Source organism: Lepisma saccharinum, chromosome 16 (genome assembly GCF_977018435.1).
Source record: "Lepisma saccharinum chromosome 16, izLepSacc3.1, whole genome shotgun sequence".
Lineage (NCBI taxonomy): Eukaryota > Metazoa > Arthropoda > Insecta > Zygentoma > Lepismatidae > Lepisma > Lepisma saccharinum.
In genome coordinates this window covers 49,332,660-49,354,940 of record NC_139244.1, presented here as the reverse complement: position 1 = coordinate 49,354,940, position 22,281 = coordinate 49,332,660, and the positions used below count along the sequence as shown (strand labels likewise).

At 37.6% G+C, this 22,281-nt stretch overlaps 1 protein-coding gene across 2 annotated transcripts in view; it reads left to right on the top strand.

Moving 5' to 3' along the window:
* LOC146000069 (radial spoke head 14 homolog) overlaps positions 1–9,895 on the top strand; it is a 54,887-nt gene extending 44,992 nt beyond the window's left edge. For both annotated transcript variants that reach the window (XM_083137395.1, XM_083137394.1), the window contains exons 6-8: positions 1,617–1,841; positions 6,559–6,714; positions 9,613–9,895. In XM_083137395.1, the coding sequence (XP_082993521.1) occupies positions 1,617–1,841; positions 6,559–6,714; positions 9,613–9,762 (531 nt within the window). In that variant the 3' untranslated portion in view covers positions 9,763–9,895. The remainder of the gene's footprint in view (positions 1–1,616; positions 1,842–6,558; positions 6,715–9,612) is intronic.
* Positions 9,896–22,281: the final 12,386 nt, after the last annotated feature.

Below are 22,281 nucleotides of genomic sequence, written 5' to 3'. Positions count from 1 at the left end.
TGGGTGGGTCCACAAGAACTGTGGGACGATTATCAATTTGAAAGTGAGCCTGCGCGTGTGCGCGACTTCTAGTTATTGGAGGACTTCTGATTGGGGTGGATAAGGCACAAGGTAGGCCCTCCACATCAAAACACGGACCAACAGCATTATTGGCGAGAATGATGAGCCTATCCAATGTGGTATCAAGCTCGTCCTCCAACTCAGTAAATGACATAAGGCATTACCAACAATGGTGACGTACCTTATTTTAAAAAAAATTAACCCCCAATTAGGAAAAAAAATCCGCGAAAAAACAAGTCTAACATGATATTAATGCATTTCAATTTTCATTTATTTCAGAGTGAAATAAATGAAAAAATTCCGCAGCCTACCCTTTCAATTTTCATGTCTGTTTAGGAAAACAAGGCATGACGCTTTCATTTCCAAAAGAACCACGTTGCTCTAATTTTTCATCACATTTCCGTAAAAATGGATGAAAAACCCACGCATCTCAAACCACGTAGCGTTCCTCTGAACGCGGAGATCTTAAATAGGGATGTACTATTAGTAATAGTTGATGGTAGAGACAGCCCTGAACGGGCAGGTACAAATATCTAACTATTCATTAAAATAGACTCATGATTCGTTTCTAGACTGAAGTGAGCAATGCAAATGGCAGAATGGGTGTAGACTAGCTTACCCTGTTCGGTTTAGAAATAAGACCAGTAGCTCCTGCTTCTCTGATGATTCCAGATTAAAAGACCTCGTGTCGCTCTCATGTGCACCTATTTAAACCCTCGCTTGGCCTCTCGTCACCTCTTGCCAAAGGCCAGTGTTCTTACCATTTCCTGTAGAAAGCTTATTCTACACATTTCTGAGCAGGAGCTGACAAGGTCTGCCAGGGTCAATATTTCTTAATCGAACAGGGCATGGTATGCTTCCCATTGTTGTCTTCACACAGCTCTGGTTGGCCTTGTATGTGCTCTGCACTCTACACACTATCTCTTCCTCAACTCCTTTCTCTCTTAGAGCCTTCCAAATATTTGTTTTGCCCATGCTATCGTATGCCTTTTCTATATCTAGGAATGCCATAATCAAATCATTTCATACTCTCAGTGCCTTTCCTGTAATTGCCTTATGGTGAATATCAGATCTACTGTTGATCTGCCTCTTCTAAATCCATACTGTTGCTCTCTCACGTTCAGCTCTGTTACTTCCCTTATTATTTTCTCTAATATTTTCTCATACATCTTTTGCTGAGTGGCACATAAGTGTTATTCCTCTGTAGTTCTTACATTCCTTTCTGTCCCCCTCCTTGAATATGGGAACTATTAGTCCCTTTGTCCAATCTCTTACCACTTCTCTCCCTTGCCACACTGTTTTCAACACTCTGTACAGCCAAGTAAATAATAGATGTTTGTGTATCATGTAGCTAGTCACAAACACATTTCTTTCGTTATAAAATAAAATGTAATTGGTTTTCATCTTACCTATAAAAAAGGTATTGGCGTGTCATACTGTTACATATTGCCAGAAGAAAGCACTGTATATGTGGATATACTTTGCAAATATTTAAATTTATTGTATTTTTCCATTTTTTTTATTGATTACTTAATATTTTTTTCTTAAATTTGAAGGCTGTTATGCTTGAAGTACTTCACTTCTGCCTAGAGAGAGAGAATGTCTCTGCAACGTACATGCATGGCTTGCAGATCTTCACCAGGCTTCTGAGACATCCTCTCGCTGATGTTAGAGCTGGGGCAGCCACTTGCATCGCAGATTTGTGTGTGAATCCCAAAGGAAAGATTTTAGCTTCTCAGTTGGATTTGCTAAAATACCTTCTGGTTCATCTTGCTGATCCCGTAAGTAGACACTTTTACTTTCGTTTAAATTAATCTTGAATCAGATTCTAATGTTAATACAAGGGTCACTATTTATATTTTGAGCCTTACAATGAAAAAACAGAAATTTGGCATTGAAAACTGCTTTATTGTTTTTCGAAGTATTCTCCTTTATGGTCAATACACTTTTGCATTCGTTCGAACGATTTGTCAAAGCAGTTTTTCCAATCTTCTTGAGACACCTCCATAATATGGTTTTTGAACGCATCAACTGCATCTTCCGCCGACGAAAATCATTGTCCACGCAATTTATTCTTGACATTCGGGAACAAGAAGAAGTCATTGGGTGCCAAATCAGGACTGTACAGCAGATGACCCATCAATTCGATTTTTTGACTGTTCATAAAGTCGGTTGTTAGACGAGATGTGTGACAGCTGGCATTGTCTTGATGAAGAATGGTCTGACGGCGTTTGTTTGTTTTCCGTATTTGACCGAAGACCTCTGGCAAAAAAATTGTTGTGTACCATTCAGAGTTGACCGTTCTACGTTCCTCTAAAGGCACAGTCGCCACATGACCCGTTTTCCCGAAAAAAACAGGCGACCATTTGTTTCGATGTGCTTCGAGCGCAAACAACTTTTGTTGGATTGGGTTCATCTTGAAACACCCATACAGTCGACTGCTGTTTACGTTCCGGCTCATATGCATATATCCATGATTCGTCAACTGTTAAAATCTTATATACGTCTTTTGAAGCATCACGATTGTATTTATTGAGCATTTGTTTGCACCAATTGATGCGAGCGTCTTTTTGAGTTTTTGTCAAATTGTGTGGGATCCCACGAGAACATACCTTTCTCACAGCTAAATGATCATGTAATATTTTATATATGCTGGTGGAACTAATGCCTATGGTTGCCTCAATCTCACAGTATGTCACATGACGATCTTGCAGTATTAGGTTTTACACAGCATCAATGTTTTCTTGAACAACAACTGATTTTGGACGACCTTCGCGAATCTCGTCGGTGAGCGAATGGCGGCCACGATTAAATTCGTTATACCAGCGTTTCACAGTGGCAAAGTATGGGGCTTCATCGCCAAATGTGGAAGTAAGTTGATCGATGCACTCTTGTCTTGATAATCCACGTCGAAAATCATAAAAAATCATCGCACGAAAATGTTCACGAGTTAATTCCATCTTATTGTTGTCGTGCAATCTCCAAGGCAACATAAACAACACAAATGAAGATACTGACAAAACATTTGAAGTACGTTATGGTCAATAATGCCAGACGATTCCGTGCAAAACGTCAAATTGCGCCTAACTTCAATCAGTGTTGCCAAGGCTCAAAATATAAATAGTGACCCTAGTAATTCCATATGAATGTACGAGGGGAGAGTTAAAAGTTTTGAGCCTCACAGGGAAGGGGTGTTTGAGCTACAGTTTATCATTATGATTTCTGTACATAATCACATAATCTCTATAATCACCCCCCCCCCCCCCAGAACAATGCACTTATGCATTCTGTGCTGCAATTTGTTTACAGTCATCTGGTAGAATGATTTGTCCTGAGTCTCACACCACTGAATGACCACCTTCGTCCATGTGGAAGTAATGTCCTCGAAGTGAATTCTTCATTGCAGGGAAAAGATGAAAATGTGAAGGGGGCAGGTCGGGGGAATAAGGTGGATGGGGAAGTGCAGTGAAGCCACACTCGACCAAAGCAGCCTGTGCAGTGAGGCCTTTCCGACAGAGGTACCGAATCACAGCCCTGTTGGGCACTCTCTTCTCTGACACTTCATTCATTTTCAATCTGACAAAAATATAGAAGAAAACAGAATTTCATAATAGTTCGCACAGAGTGTCCTAAAACTTAAACCTTACATCCTCCAAAATTTTAACTACCTAGTATCACTCCTTCCAAAAGGAAGCTCAAAACTTTTCACTCTCCCGTCGTATGTGTAATATAATTGTATTTATTCATGCTTTCTAATTGCAGGTTAACTCCTTTTAAGTAGTAAATTCGTAAAATACATTACTACATTATACTTGTAAGTAGAGTACAGTATGAAGTGTGGCAATAGTTTCCAGACTCATGCTATAACCAGGGCTGAACTGGCCCACCAGGACACCAGGCAAAATCCCAGTGCATCCTCTCGTCTCGGCACCTCCCCCACTTACTGCTCACAATCGGTCACAGATAAAGCAGTGGTGAATAAACCTTTTCTTTTCTGTTCCTTCTTGGACTTATAAACAGCAAAGTAAGACTGAGTGCCCTGCCGCCTACTGAACAGAAACAATTACTCCAAAGCATTAGTAATTAATTATCGGGGAGGGGGGGGGGTGAGTATACAAAGGTAGCTCGCATGGACTGGACAGTGCCATCGATAAGGCAATTGCTGCAACATCCCAGTATTTCTATCAGTCACTTTCCGCCCTTGTATTTACAAAATTTCACTTGAGTCGTGTTAGCGTTCAGTCTGTCCCTACAGTCTTGCCGTATATACTGGCCCTGTGAAAGTATTAGCGGCCTACTACATGATTATTTAGGTCTGTTTACAAAGAAATGGATGCACTAAAACTATTCTTGCTCGGTCAGGTAGCAGCATAAGAGTTAAGACAAAAGTGTGACATGATGAGGGCTAGGTGAGCGCATCTCCTTTACACGCAGGCCAGAAATAAGAGAGGTCGAGTATCCGCGATTAAAATTACCACCTGAGCGCTAGAGTTGCTTCCAATATGGCTGCTCTATGTAGGATAAAGCTTTGTTTACATTCAGTAGTAGTACGTAATAACAGTGTGTTGTCATGGGTGGTATGGAAAAAATGTTTAAATTACGCGGTATTTTTAAATATTGCGAACGCAATGTGAATTCCAGGAACTCTAACGAAGGTGAAGCTGTGATGAGAACGAAGCATTTAATTATGTTAGATAAAAATAACACGAAAAAAAACAGATGAAACTAATGTATACGCACTCTTCACAGCAGTGCTGTTTCATCTACACGTCAGGTTCACCAGAATTTGCAAAGCTTGGGCAGGAGAAAAATGGAAACATATCATTGCAGTTATTCCACCAAAAAGGCAGACTGGTTTAATAATAACACAAGATTATGATAAAAAAATTCACCATTTCATTGAGGCTCTCCTCAGTGAAAAAGCGCTTACTGAATGAAAGAACAACATTAGCATGTCGATTTTCTTTTTCTGGTCACCTTTATGATTACAGATACATTAATTAATTAATTCTCAAACTATTTTCATCTTCGCACTTAATCTACTTGCACCTGTTAGCAAATTTCATACATAATACATTGTTTTTGAAAAAAAAAAGTGTTAATCATAAAGAACAATTTCAAACTTTACTTTCATGGTAATAGAATCATCTTTCAGAAAATAAAGTGAAGAAGACTCGTGCATTCTTCCTACTTTTCTTGCCACATTTCAATGTTATTTCCCCATGCCAATCTTCCCTGATTTATTTACACATTTCATTTTGTTGAATCCACGGGGTGGCAACACATGGAAACTTTTTACTTGTCCTGACCCACAAAATGATTTAGAGCAAAAAAACTGGACAGTAGATGTTACTCTTTCGAACATTTCCCATGCTTTGAAAGACTTCCTATCCTACACAGAGTAGTTCTGGAAAATCCCACCAGATGGCATATCGGATAATTTTAATCGCGAATAGTGCTGTCACACGTAACATGAAAAAATGCTTTATATGTGGAATTATTGTTTGTGTGGATTTTTTTATAAAATATTACTATATTTCACTATGGTAGACCATGGAAAATCGAGTCACAGGGGAATTCAGGTCGTTTTGAATTTACATGCTTATAACTGGCAAACCAAACACAAGTATTTCATTTCAGTTTCAATATTAAGCTCTCACCTCCCTAGAGATATGAAAACTTCATACTACTAGTCCAGGAAGGGTGTCAGCTGAGGTGGATCTGCCTTCTTTGTTGGTTGCATTCTATAACACTTGTGAAAAACCAACAACTGTAAGGTTTATATGTTCAAACTTAAGCTTTTTAATCAATTGTTTTAGTAATATTTAAAGTTCAACAAATTTGTACCCTTATATCCGTATACATAAGTAAATAAGTTTATTGAACAGATCTCTCTCTAGTATGGAACCAGTATGCACTGACTGCATTTGTTGAACAATGTAATTTGAGGTAATTCGGGTCTCTTTTGATGGGGTAAATTGGGTCATTCATTTTTTTCAGAACAGATTTTTTTTTCGTATTTTTCGTCTTACATACAACATATTAGTAAATCACTTGTCCACGAGAACTGTAGAGTATGTGTTACTTTTGACCATAGTGCAAGTAAAAGATGCAACAACTGCATCGAGTGTGCATACAGTTTTATTACTGAACTGTATAAGGTTTATAACAATCTCCCTGCAATCCCTCTTACACAAATAAGCTGCGAAAGAGCCTTTCTCAAATTAAGATAACAACAACAAGACTACGTAATAGTCTATTCCAGTGTTAATCCTGAAGCACTCTTTCTCGTGCAGTGTGAACTGGACATTTTCATTGCTATTGATAATGACAATATTATCATCAAATTATACTGTGAAAGTTCTGAAAAGAAACAGCATCTTCTGTGTTGCAATCTCACAATGAATATCGATTGGGGACATCTGTACCCCCATGTGTCTAACGGAGGATTAAACAGAAGATTGCCTTTAATTACCACTCTGTTTTTCTTTTTTTTAGATTCGTGAAGTAAGAGCAAAAGTAGCAGCTGCCGTCATGTTCATCACCCACACGACACCTGCAAAACTGCGATCTGTGCAGTTAAATCTAATGGATCCACTTGTAGACCTTTCTAGGGATAGTTACAGCATTGAGTTGCAATTTAATGCAATTAGGGTAAGTTTCACTCAATATGGTTCACTGCATTATTTAACATCGGTCCCTGATCTTTTTCAGTGTGTGTTAACCATTAGGCAAATTTCATATTCACATAAATGCTGCACTTACAATAATTTAAGATATGTCAAAACCAAACAGTCGTACATAAATAGTACAGATGGAACAGATTAATTGGTGCTCTATTGGCTGATATAAGCTTATGGGTTTATTGGAAACATTGTTGATACCGATCAGATATATACATATATATAATGAAGAAGGCTACCGAGTGAAATCTGGATAAGCTCTACTTTTCTACCTCTCTCCACTCTGACCAATGACCCGACCATTCAGCAACAATACTGCATTCCACAGAGAATAGGTTCATTCTCTTAGCTGCATACCGCTGCATATGTAATCCCGGCCTAACTTCCTCTGGGGACTTTCCATGGAGGATAGAGGCTTTGACCTCTTGTTGAGGGGTCAGAAACAAAGGATATGGAAAACAGTATAAAACGTCCCGCATGAAACTCACTCTCGGTTCTTAGTAAGAATTCATCAAGTATAGTGGGTGCGGGATCGTGGAAGTTCGAGGCGGCGTATAACTTAAGGTGTGAGATGCCCCAGTAAGATGCACCTTGAACCCAGGACTTTACATGGATCTTCATCATGGTCAGGTCTAGGTAAGTGTGGAGAGAAGAGAACTTCACTCTGACATTCCTCATCTTTCCTCTACTTGACATAACAGGCCAAATTAAGTTATAAAATGGAAACCTCTTGCATTGCATAATTTGCTACATCCCAAACATCCCTTGTGACACTGACAATCCCCAAGTTAATCACAGAGTCACACTTCAATAAATACAAATAAATATAAGTACAAAAGTGCAAAATTCTACAATTTTGGTATTACACTTCGTGGCAAAAAAGAATTGCCTCCTAGTAATAAAATCTAATATTTTCTTTCAAGTAGTGTTTTATTTTTTTCGTAATTATTTTGACAATTGTACATACTGTACGTAATTTTAACATTTTCTGATATTTTATTTACTCTAACAATGAAGGTAATATTGAAGAAATCAACAAAGAAAGTGATTAGTTGATTAAATTGTTTATTCCTTCAAAATATCAACTTTCTTTCTATTGTTTCAAGTACATTTACAGCAGTTTGGGGGCATCCATCTTTACTTATTCTAAAACAATGAAGCTAGCTCTTCCATTGTTGGTATCTTTTAACAATGGATTTTCACACTTTATCCAAATTTATTCTTCTTCCGAATCTCAACTTTCGGATCAAATTTTCTGCAAAATCGCTAGAGTCGCATGCTAAAACAGAATTGTTGAAAAGTTGGCAGAAACAATGGACAATTACAGGGAAGACTAATGGGAAAAAAATATTATTCAATGCAACCACTTATACCTAAAGAACCTTGGTATCAAGACATTAACCTTTCAAGAAACTCTTTAACAAGTCTTCTTAGATGTCGGCTAAATTACACCCTAGCCCCTAAAGACTTGTACACTAGGAAGATTGTACAATCCCCAATCTGTCAGTGTGGTGCAACTGAAGGAACAGCTGATCATATTATATTTGAATGTCATCTTAATGCAACTACACGTGATTATTTCTTTAGAGACCTAAAAGAAGCAGGATATAATGTCCCATACGCCTTGTCAACACTTTTGAGGAACCCAACGAAGAAAATAATATATGTACTTAAAAACTATATTGTGAGAGAAAATATTATATTATAAAATTATGAAATTGTAAAATTATAAAATGTAAAACAAATGTAACTGGTGCATAGCAGAAAAGCTACAACCGAATATACATTTATATATAAAAAAAAAACTTTCTGCATTGTTTGAAGTATGTTGAAACCAGTTTGGGAGTATCCATCTTTACTTGTTCTCCACAATGAATCTTGCTCCTCCATTGTTGGCACCTTATAACAATGAATTTTCAAACTTTATCCAAATTTATTGATCTTCCCAATCTCAAATATCTGCACGGTTTCATTCACGTTTACGGGAGTTTGGGGGCACCCATCTTTACTTATTTTCCAACAATGAGGATTGGTCGACTATTGTTGGCACCTTTTAACAATGGATTTTCAACAAGTAAAGATGGATGCTCCCAAACTGGTTTCAAGATACTTCGAACAATGCAGAAATTTGAGATTCAGGAGAATAAATTTGGATAAAGTGTGAAAATCCGTTGTTAAAAGGTGCCAACAATTCATTGTTTTAGAATAAGTAAAGATGAAAACTGCTGTAAACGTACTTGAAACAATAGAAAGAACGTTGATATTTTGGAGGAAACTAAATTGACTTAAAGGATGACAATGCTTAGTGAAACAGTTCCAACAGTGCAAGAAAATTTTTACACTTTATTATTAGGGGGCGATTCTTTTTTGCCACGGAGTGTATTTTTATGACTATAGATATAATTCATATACCCTGGTTTTCTAAAATAAAGTCTAAATATTTAGTTTGTTTCCTTAAAGCTGGCTATATACATTAATTATGGAGGTTAACAAACTGTTTGGTTCTTTATTGGTGTGGGCAGTATGAAAAGGGGTGACCCTTTGTGTGGACACCCAAATGTTAAACTCCCTTCCATGTAGTACACCCTGGACTGTATTTAGCAGCAGACTAGCAAGGCTCTGGCATCTAGACTTACAGCCAGTATATCCTCCGTGGGGTGTGTGTTACGTGCTGTCTTTGTGTGTTAGTGATTGTCCTTTCATCATATCACAATTCACCCTCATCTTTGCGATTAGCCAATAGTGGCAGAAAAACGAAGTAAAATTCAGCAAATCAATCAATCAATTAATTTATTGGTTTAGGCCAAATGTTTATATCGGACCATCCCTAGTTTAAATTTGTTGTAATTTGATTTTTTTTTTCTTTCAGGCATTAACTAACATAGCAGAAGTTCCAAAAGCAAGGATGCATCTTCGTAAATTTCACTTGGCAACAATCAGAGACATAAATACATCTTTTTCCATACACCTGGATAGAATGAAACAAGATCTAATTAGAGTTATTACATGGGACCCTTGATTATTTATTTTTTATGTATGTAAAAAAGCAACTAAAAACTCAGGAAATGAGAATTTATTGTGACCACCAACTGTTTGTAGTCTTTTACCATTTCCTGTACTAATAGATGTCAATTAAATTTTCTGCTCTTGGAGTACTGTTTATTAATGTACTGTTTATCGAGTAATAACAACATAATTTGTTATAAATAGAAGCATGCACATTTAGTTTTTGACGGAAATATGAAATAACATACTACAATGTTTTATTTATTTTTTATTTTTTTGAAAGGTGTAAGGTGCGAAATGATCTGCAAAATGCGAAATAAACTCTTACTTAAACTCTTATTTACTGCAGCAATACTTTCTGGAATCTGAACTATCGTGAGAGTTACGCAAATTGCGGAAAATTGATTAATTCTGTTCTAAATATTTGAGAAGCAAAAATGAACACCAGAATAAACTTAATGCTCTCATAACTACATAAGTGCACTATCAGAAGGGAAAGCTTTAGTTTGTGTAATAAGTGTAGTTTTTAAAATCAAATTTAAGGTTATATTCAACATTTTAAACCCAAAATGCCATTTTATATACTGCTTTTTAGCCCGAAATATGCCCAGTTTTTGTACCGAAATTTTGATATTTTATTCACCATTAATATGCGGCTTTAGTTAATAGCCTTGTATTAGCAGTGTTGTGAGCATGTGGTAGATACTGTGTGCCAATTTCAGTGCTGCTGTTGCGAGACCCTGCAAGGTGTGAGGTCTGGGGCAGTTTCAGTTAACTGGTGCATGAATTCGAAACTGCTGTATTTCATGCCCAATATGAATGAAGAATCTTACTCTACCCATGGAATGAAGGGAATGAGTCATTCCCTTACAAAGTAGAAGTATTAACTGAGTTTATGTCGTCAATTTATTTTTACAGTTTCATTCAAACTATTCTTAGGTAGTCGCATATCTACTTCTAAGGGCTGTTGTAAAAACCGCGAGACGTGTTTCCTCGTCGTGGACCAGTAGACGACCATCAATGTCCGTGTCTCGGCAAGGGAAAGGGAGCATTCGGCATTCTTCGTAGATCTTCGGCATGGGGAATGCATGACCGCTACTGATTCCAGCTTCACAGTTTCTTTTGAACTAAACCCACATAAAAAAAAAAAATTTGCAATCTTTTTTTTTTTTTTTTCATTTACAGTGATTTTGTGTTGTCAGTTATCCCAGTAAATTTCATGTTTTATTTCTGTAATTTGTATAATGAAACACACAGGTTTAAAAATCATACTTAACAGTTGACCAAATCAGCACGGTTCAATTGACTCTAAGGGAATGAATCCACATAACTCATTCCGGGTCTTGCAGCAGTGGTGAGGGGAGAGAATAGGGGGTGGGTGCTGGAAACACTCTTCGTCCAGGGCTTGAAATCAAGAAGTTTTGAGAAGAGAGAGGTTATTTCTGGTGGTAGATTAATATCCGATTTAGACTATACCGGGTGTAATAAAGAAAAAAATGTGTTCGACATTTTAATCCAGACCAATGTGGAATAATAGGTGGTTGCAGAAGAGCATTAAAACTCTACTGTTAGCTTTGGGTCCCGTTTTCAAATGAGTTCTGCTCCTAAGCCCACTTCATGCATAGACAAGCTAATCGGAGCTGGACCTACAGTTTTTAACGTGTTGGTCGCGTACGAGAAAAAGGGCAATGAAGCCTCGTGGGAAGCGTGCAAGACAGGTCCGGGATCAATTAAGGTACGCGCTCCAAATTAAGCAACAACCAACAGTTACAAGTCACAAATTTGTTGAGGTTAATGGCCAGCGTTTATCCCGCCACCTCAGTCTCAAAAGAGAACCAATCAATAAGAGTGGGCAAAAAAGAAAAGAAAGGGATATAATCCACTATGCGCACCCCACCTAAAACCAATCCAAATGGGCTTATAAACAAAATATGTTCATAAAATATCGTGGAAAATTCACTCTGGTTTGGTTATTCACTAAAGAGTCCCGCAATACGAAAGGGCACACTAATCAATCATAAAATATATAACCAATACTACTCAATTAAATTCACCACTTCATTTCTTACCAACAGTAACCTCATTACTTCTATTCTCGTGAAGGTTTCTAAAGAAAGAATAGGGCAGTATGCAAGGTTCAAAGACTTGAGTCAAAAATTTATTAGATTTAATCTCAAACAAGACCGATTAATATCTCAATTAACAACCAACATGAGAAACAATTTATCATGTACATACCCACTTTAACTTCCTTAAAAATCATTCCAATTATAGCTTCGACAAATCGTCCATTTGATCTACAATCTGTGATTTGACATATTAAGAATATATTACAAATCTAAACGGTAACAAGAACGTGAATGCAATTCCAATAAATCCTTTCAATTCAACACATCATAAATCTATTAGTACACGAGATCAAATACTCACAATTGATTAACAAATGATCCACTTTTGCCTCTTTTCTCTTTCTTACAATAAATTATACAACCCTTCTATCTTTACTTTGATGCTCCCAGTACTTTAATTTAATTTGTGCCACCCTCGCGTTAATTACTTTAGTGATTAAACATTCGTAATGGTGAATGGTAATTTGTCACGTGTACGCCTTGCTTAATTTTTATGTTACGTAAACATCGCAAGTTCCTTTTTTCCCTTTTCGTTGTAACGCAATGGATCTAACAACTCGTTGTTCATTAATTAGTTAATGTGTGATTAGTTTGCGATTTTTGAATAGGTTATACTTTTGTCGCCCTTTCTTCCCCTTTTTTTACTTATTTAAACTTTTGACTCAGTCATAATAAATGTACACGGATCTGTCACAATTCACGATTTGCACTTCGCAGAAACAAGGGGAGAGTTGACACTGTACATACCTCCATTAAACTGCTCAAAAATGTTCCAAGCACCAATACAATTCTGCTATGGGCGATACGTCAAACGAAACACTGGCTTCCTTCTCGTTCTGACATCAGAGCATGGGGGTAACGTCTGGAAACGTCCATCGGCTTGTTCCTCAGTAACAATCCCATATACAGGTCCGCGTTGTTGGAGACTGGCCTAATCTGACAAGGCTCTGGTAATGTTCTCGCTTCAGCCAAATGTCACTCCATTTACGCGTGCAAAGTTCGTCTAGAAAAATGCAGTTCTGTCGCATGTTAATTTGTAAGCAGCAAAAAAGGGGTGAGAGACGAAGGCACTTATAGTACTTGGCGTTGAATTGAGAGAGATTATCCAGTAACGTTGCGTGCAAACAAAATCAAAAAAGGTGAAGTCTCGACCCGCGAGGCAACTTGCACACTTAAACACGCCTCATACTCTCTCTATCTTCCTCTCGTGACCCGAGTCACGCTGCTTGTTTCGCGAAGCTCTGTGAAGTCGGAACTGTACTGTGTTTTTTTGCCTGCTCGAGAAGCGAGCGCCGAGCAAAAGGTCAGTAGAGACCTCTAGCGGGGACTAGTATAACCAACAAAAGACAAAAGTGACGCAAGGCGTACGAAGAATGAGGAAGTGTGAAGCTTTTCCACGCGGAATTATTACGTAATACTTTCTTAGTACGAAAAGCGTAGGAAAAACGTCACAAGTTTAAAGTGGGATCCGTTGTACCTCCACCGGGTATCGAACTCTGTATCCCTTCATTACAAAGCGACAACGTTACGACCTTTTTTCAAATGAAAAGGTTGTGTGGAGCAATTCAGGTTTCGATGACATCAACAATTTACTTAAACATCACAGCATCATAGGCAAACTCAAATCCACGCTGAAATTCTCCTGACAACATTTGCAACTACGAGAATAAACTTGCAAGATCAACAGCGCAAGCTGGTTATAATGAATCAAAAATAGAAATTAAAGTTTTTACAATTAGTTGATAAAAAGAACGCAAGAAAAGTTTTCCTGAAGACACTTTCTATTCTTTGAATTAGAGTTACGGTCGACATTTGACACGGTTCATCACAGAAGTGAACTAAGTGTCACATATTCCTCAGATTAATATATCTTGATGGAAGTACAAAAACCTTTGTTTTACTTGAAGAAAAAGCTTTTTTGAATTAATCAAGTTAAGTTCGTTGGTTTAAACAATTTCGCGTGTCTAGTGCTAGTGCTGAACGATCTTTTTCATCATTTCACCGAATTCACAGTTAATGTAGAAATACCAAAGGACAATAATTGAGAAGAAGCTGCTAAAATTGAATTGAAAATACAGAAGATGAATTCTACAATCTAGTGATAGAAGAATTCATAAAGGAGGCATTAATAATAAGAATAATGATGATGATGTTTTTTTTAATTTTTTTTTTACATGTGCTTCCCTTGCTGTAAAAGTCATGGACCGCCCCTGCTCTATCCTGAAGTGGCCTACTAGGTCATCTAGCAGGAAAGGTGTTAAGGAAATGACAATTAGTGAACTGAACAATATCTGTAGAATATCTTGTGATTTGAGCAATGAAAGTAAAATGTCTGAAAATTATGGTATTTTTGTTAGTGAACAAGGATTTTTCAGGCAGTAACCCTGAATCTGATCCTTCACATTTGCTTAATGACATTAATCAGGATTTTTTATAGTTTTATTTGGTATGAGCAGCTCTGAAGATAAACTCACAAAAGTATGAAACGAAGAAAATTCATCCATTGCATTGTAGCTTAGGGGTTACACAGATATTCCCGTGTGTTTCTGGCTATCAGCGGCTACTGAAGAAACTGCATTCACTATTGCACAGCAACTTTAGACTGTGCAGCAACTACATCCACTGTTAACTCAATTTTGAACGGAGTGTGGGTCATCAAGTTTTACTTCTAAGCCACTCATATTGTCACTTATAACATCAATGACAACTATGCTAAGCACATCGGTATCGGTAAGTATCGGTTAATTTTTTCCACCGATACCAATTTTGAGTGGCTAGAAGAGTGGCCAAGATTAACACTCGTCTCAACATTTGTCCTTTCCATACATTTTCCTAGAAACGCTTGATAAACCCCCACCCTCCTGGGAAGCAGATCACAAGATCAAAGGCAGGGGTAAAAGTGAAAGCTGAACCCAAATGTGACCATGTTAATGCTGTGGAAATTTAAAGAAACCATTCATTGCAAGTTATACACCAGCCAGCAGATATAGGGGAACCCCAATTTTATATCCCCAGATTTTTCATTTTCCAACATATGCATGGGCTGTAAATTGAAAAGTGGCAACACTGTCAGGAAGAGGTGATAACACCGTGCATGCACTATCAGTCAGTGAACATTGTCAGTTGGGACATATGTCAATGTGTAGAGTACCAAAAGTGGTGGGTGCAGTGAGTGCTATTGTGTATGTACAAGGTTGAAATTAACACCATTTTGTGTACTGCCTAAAACATGTTTACAAATGTAGAACAGAGATTGTGAATCAAAATCCACGTGTCCTGTGGCAAAAATGCATGAGAATATCATCAAGACTTGCATGAAGGCTGTAGCAACAATACCTAGCCATATTTGATGGTTGCACAATGGGTAGGTGCATTTCTTGAGGACGTGGCAGTGAGAACAACCTAAATATGAGGGAAAATGCATCATACTGGCAGAGCGTATGGAAGAGAAAGTGTGAGCACTTCGGTTTCTTCCCGTAAGCCAAGTGAATAGAGCAGTGCCCCACCGAAACACTGGCAGCACCTTCGCTTGCGACGAGCGTCTTCTGCTTGCAGTGCGGCCGCACTTTATGTAGGGCGTTGTGTTTTGTTGAGCTAGAATAACATTGTGTACTTTTATTAATGACAACGTTGTTACGTTATTCAGTTTAGTGTCGTTAGATTTGTGATTGATCCGTTGTGACTAGTTTGTGTTGTGTTCAACGCATTATTATTGTGTTTGAGACAGCAGCGAGCGAAAACTACAAGATGCCTACGTGTTTCGTACCCGGCTGTAGATCTGAATATGACCGCTGTTCTTCAGGCAGTAGACATTTTTTTAGGCAACCTAAAGACAGTAATGGTTTCTCAAAATGGAAGAGTGCCATCCCTAGAAAAGATAAAAAACTAAGTCATAATTGCTATGTGTGTGGTATTCATTTTTCCACTGACCTTTTAGTGAAAGTGGATTCGTTCATAGTGGATGGCGAAACATTAGAAATTCCACGACAAAGGTGGAAATTAAAACCAGAAGCAGTTTCTCATATATTTCCTAATCTGCCCAAATACCTCTCTAAGACAGTTAAGAATCGAAAATCTCCCATGAAAAGGCAATCCTTGCGGACAGATGATAATGAAGTAAGTACTCGTCGCAATGTATCATTAAGCTTATCAGTAGAGGATGATTTGCTTCACACTGCGGATGCTAGCAATACAATAGCATTGCTAAAGAAAACACTTAAGAATCAGAAACGCAATTTAATTAGAACGCAGAATAAACTAAAGGTCGCACAGGCTAAAATAAATTTGCTTGAAAAAGGCGTTAAAGATGCTAAATTAAAGACAACGGTCACACAGTCAAAACAATTTGCGTCTCTTAGCAAAAATCAAAAAATTGTAATTGATACAATCTTAAAGAAATGCCAACTGAAAAGTAAGACAGGAATGAGATACAGTTCTGAGTTTATACTGGATTCTCTTCTTTTAAAAATTAAGTCCCCCAAGGGGTATAGACACTGTTTGCATCACGATTTGCTACCTTTGTCTTCTGAAGCTCACTTGAGAAAATTGGTGAAGGGTCTTAAATGTCCTTATGGCGTAAATTCCCATGCCATCGACGCTATAACACATTTTTTTAGTGAAAAGAATGAGAATGAACGTAGCGGAATGCTGATTTTTGATGAAGTTAAACTTAGGGAAGCAATTCAGTTTAACTCGAATTCTTTAAAAATAGACGGCTTTCTTGATTTAGGAAATCTTACTCCAGACGAAAGCAAGAATCAATTAGCAAATCATGCTCTAGTTTTTATGTTTGTTCCTTTTCTGTATAATTGGATTCAACCCATAGCAGTACATGCTAGCAGGAATGCCACCCCTGATGACATTCTCACAAAAATAGTACTTATCCAGGTTATCATATATTTGGAAGAAGCAGGGGTCAGAATTATTGGTTTTACATCTGACGGTAGCCAATCTAACAAAAAGTTATGCATATGCTTAGGAATTTAACAGAAACAATCTTAAGTGCTCTATACCCAATCCAGCTGACTCTAGTAGAAAGGTTTGGGCATTTTCAGATGCACCATATATATTTAAATGCATAAGGAATAACTTCCATGATAAAGTGCAGGTGTACTATAATGGTGATATTGTTGATTATTCATTTTACAGAAAAGTGTATGAACACGATTCATCTACTGGATTTTCCGGTATGAAAGCTTGCTACAATGTGACCTCTGCTCATTTTGATCCTAATTCATTCCAACGAATGAATGTAAGACTCGCACTGCAGCTGTTCAGCAGATCTGTGGCTAATGGAATAAAATTTTATCGGAGTATTAATGCAGAGGGGTTAGAAGGCAGTGAAACAACGGAAAATTTCACAAGGGACCTAAACTGCCTGGTTGATGCATTAAATTCATTCACTCCTGCACAGGCACTATATAAAGGATCAGAAGCTCATACAACTTTAATAAAATTGCATTCTGTCCTTAGAGATAATCGAAATTCCTTTGCTTCAGAAAAAACACTAGAGTCCTTAAGAGTGACTTTAGAAAGTACTTTAGAAGTGTCCGAATATTTGTGGAAGAACAATTACAAGTACATGTACGTTTCGACAGGAAAATTTAATCAAGATCCCCTAGAATGCCATTTTGGTATATTGCGGTCGTTCACTTGTGATGATCATCCCTCCACTTTATTTTCGGGCGGAAACTGTGAATACAGGACTGAATCTCCTCTGACGTCTTTTGTTAATCAAATGCGAACTCTGGCAAGAGCAACAGAAAATAAAAATCTTTCGGTGAAGAAGCAAGCTGAAAATAAAATAAGGGAAAAAATTTCCATTGTTGAAGATGAAATTCAAATACCGGACTAGGAAAACAACATACCGAACTTAAATTAACAAAGTGTTGGTAAAGAATACTGTATCATTTGGCAGGATACATAGTGCGGTATATTTCAAAAGTGACGGATTGTAAACTGTGTACAACTTTTCTGCACGGGGAACCAACTAATATACCTGCCTCACTTACGCTAATCCAAGACTATGGTTCGGGCGACAGCTGTAAATACCTTACCTATGCATCGAAAAGTGTTTATGATGTGGAAGAAGTTGTTGCAGAAAAATTATCATGTGCTAATAGTTTATGGGGTGATATATTTTGAGTGTTTATACAATTTAAATATAATTGCTGTAAACACTTCGCAATTAGGATGCTCTGAAGATCATGTGCTGCGTACACTACCTAAACTCTTATTTCACTATCTGAAATGGGGATTTTTCTTCCGCACCAAGGAGATAAGAAAGGAATTAAGTGCCTCGAAGACAGCAAAATCATCTCGGAAATTCTCCAAACTATCCAGCTGCTGAGCTCTTCTCCAAACGTAAGTAACATGCATTTTTGTTTCTTATGTAGTTAGTTATGTAAGCAACGCGAGCATCTTCCGCGCCGTCTCAAACGTCACCACTGCCATCTAGGCGGTGGACCACGGCAACTCAGGGAGTGCGCACACTATTCCTTCTATACGCTCTGATACTGGGTTCCAAATATTGTCATCAAAATGGTGATCATTTCAACAGCACTCGCTGGACTGACAACTTTTGGACTCCACACAGAGACATGGGTCCCAACTGACAGTGTTGCCACCTTTAAATTTACGGCCCACGTATAATGTTGGAAAACGTAAAATCTGGGGATATAAAATTGGAATTCCACTGTATATAATATATTTGCTGGCCAATGTAATAAGATGCACATTTTCTTTTAAAGTAGGTCTGAAAAACAGGGTGCCTCTTATGCGCTGATACTCAGTTTTTTATTACCTTTATATCTGCAATTTTTTTCTGTTCTGGGTTAGACGGTTTCTTCCTTGCCACCTTGCGGTGTGCGAGAGCATTCCAGTCACGCAGAGTTCTGCGCATGGATGTGAATGCGCTGTCAATTACGATCACAGCTGTGTTGTATGAGGATTCAGATTCTGATTTAGAAGAGGTTTCAGGTGACCATCATTTGTCTCTGGAGGTGAAAGTCTGGGTCTTGACAAAAAAGATTAAAATGTATTCTTTCCTGGTTAGATTATGTAAGTTATTTGTTGAGAGTGAACCTACATGTTACATTATATTTGAAATACTGTAAATTCAACTGGTAAGTTTATACGATCAGAGACATTTTGTTGGCTACCTTGAAGATATCACTCTCTTCAGCTTTACTTTTTCTCGTTGCAATATTTGTATTTGATCAGCAGCATTTTCTTAAGTCCCTTTATGTGCAAATATTCAATTGATAACAAATGCATACATGGGATTTTATGTACAATATCAAATTACATATTAGTGCAAAAAAACATATATTTATGTACCCACTTTCCCCAATGGGTACTCAATTTTTTTTTTTTTTTGTAAAGGGCAATAATGGTTGAGAGGATGCTTCGCAGTGACGACACCAGGGGAAAGTGACTGGTGGGGGGTAACATAAAATGCCTGAAAACACTACACAATACACACACATACATATTATTTACATATGGTGATTTGGGCTTGTCCTCCATTATGCAGGATGGGCATTTACTGCTGTTGCATGCTATCTCTGATGTCATTTTCGCTTCAAGTATGGTCTTGCACCTTCTGGACAAGGCCATTCATATCTATGAATACTTTCTTTATGATTACATATGACCATCGATTGATTTATTGAGGTGAGTGATGCCACCAGATCTAGACGGCGAAAACTAAGAATAAATTGTCATCACTTTAACAAATAACGTTACCCTAGGGGGCACTTTATCTCAAGCTTTCAGAAATCTAGCTCCTTGAAAGTCAGTTTTAACAGTTTTAACTCCATTTAAGGTGAAATTTAGTTATTTTATGAACTCAGGTTTGGCAACAGTGTCAGGATGGAAGTAGGAGGCAAGAAGAATTGCATTATGGTCCTGGGACTATTATTTTATTTGTTCTCTTGGGAATGTCAAACTTCCGATGACATAGAAAAAGATATCAACGGAAAGAGGACAAATTGAAGATGTAATTGACTGGCGGAAAAGTTGACATTTCCATTTGATTAGCAGAAATTTGAAGTTGATTCCCCATAAGGAATCCATGAGATTCTGAAATTTTTATTTTTCAAATATCGTACATGTGAGGCATATAGTGGTTTGGATACCACTTTAAACTGTAGGACCAGTCCCAATTAGCCTTACTGTGCATAAAGTGGACTTAAAACACCAACTCAATCAATCAATTTTCAAACACCGGGCCTAGCTTAATAATCAACATAAAAAAATGCTTCCACTTGCAACACGAGGAGAAATTCATATTCTTATACTACATTTTATTTATTTTTGTAGCAGTGCCCATTCCGACAATATTGGAATAAATGCACAACTGTTACGAAACTGACACTCTTCTTCTTAATGTCATTGGCGGACTTAGTGGGAATGGGTGCATGTGGCCTTCCAATAGGTAAAGATTAGGCATCAGAGCAGGCCCTGCGGAGGGGCAACTCTGGCATTCTACCGAGCCACGTGCCAGATATAAGTAAGTGTTTGTGTACAGTTTATTGCAAGTTTATAGGATGCTGTTTCCTCCAATTAAGCAAGTAATTTGTTTTTTCTTGACATAATAATGCATTGTTTTGATGTTTTTAAAAATATCCAAAATTACTTAAATCTATCCTAAACAAATTACAACATAAAGAATGTGTTCAAATATTTTAAATTTATTTAATATGCACCATTTGTTTAATTATAATTAAATGATGCTTCACTTCATTCTCTAATTCTAGAATGAAATCATGAAAACAATTTTACTTTCAGACCTCTGAAAAATTTTCGTTATAAGCCCAATGTATGTATATTATAAGCCCCAAGCCCCTAGGGTGAGCCTAGCTAGGCATTATAAAAACTATATTACAACGAACAAAAATGTTCAGAATAAAAATAAGTCTAGCACGAAGACACTAGGTATCGAATTTGTGACCCTTGACTACAAGGCAACAACATTTCCATTATGCTGTATGAAAGGTACTGCATGCATACATACACACACATACAGTAAATACATGTACAGGTGGTGGACAAATTAATATAAATATCCATATGAAAACAAGTCTTAATTCGCCCTTGCAGTACAGCCACACCACCTGATACAGACGTCTGCCACCTAGTGGCCATAAAAGAATAGGTATCAGGTTTTGCAGCAGTCGTACAGGTTGTATGTTAACATTCTGCTATCAGTCGAGCACCGTTATGTCCGACCTCTAAGACTTCCAAAGAAGCAGGGTCATTGGAGCTTGACCAGCTGGAGCGGCAGTGATGAAAGCAGCCAACCTTGTTGGTTGATTTGGTGTTTCAAGTCCACTTTATGCACAGTAAGGTTAATCGGTACTGGACCTACAGTTTAAAGTGGGATCCGATACACTATGTGCCTCTACCAGGTATCGAACCCGGTGAAGACACCGCCACTGTGCTATCAGGGATGCTCAGCCAACCTTTAGGGGGAGTGCAAGGATCAAGGTGTCATCTGTGATGACAGCCTACAGTAAATGAAGTAACGCGTCATCTTTGAAACAGAACAGTGACAGTTTGGTGTTGAAGTGCAGAGTAGCCCAAAAGCACAAGACAACAGTGTACCAGATAACCTCCAAGATGAACTCCCATCTCCATGACACTATCAGCCAAAACTATCCAACAGGAACTGCATACAGCTAACATTCATGGCTGACCAGCTATTCCAAAACCATGTATACTGTGTAATGCTGTGTAACAGTGAGAACAGACAGGTCATCTGGTCTGACGCATTCACATTATTCCAGACCATCGTACATGTATGGGTGAGAAGAATGCTTGCAGAAGCCTATCATGTTGACTGTCTCCTTCCCACCGTTAAGCATGGAGAAGGTTCCGTGATTTTGTGGGGTGCGGTTGGTGTGGTCTTGGACGTATGCCTTCATGCATTCTTTTTAAAGCTGGTTATATATACAGGGTGACTGGTAATTCGATGTATTCCCTGAAAGGGGTTAAAGTAGAGACAATTTGCAATAAATTTGACCATATGATACCCCGTCCAAAAATTAGTAGTTTTCGAGATAATCGAATTTCAATTGTTTTTTTAAAAAATGACAATTTTCCACATAAAAAGATGAATTGAGAAAAAACTACTCATTGTATGGAACTTATTTCAGCGTTTTCTGATAGCTAACAAATAAGTGGTTCCTTTAAAAAAAAAGTTTTTCCCAAATAACAATCACATGTAAGTAACGGGTGGGTCTAAACTTACAAGTCATGATAAAAAAATGCACTCTTAGTTTACTTGGCAACGTATTAATAAAAAAAATGGTATGACACGAAGCGTACAAATTACTTAAATTACTTCCTTGTGTCATCTGCTATCCAACAAGGTACAAATGTTGCTAACATTCACATTTGTG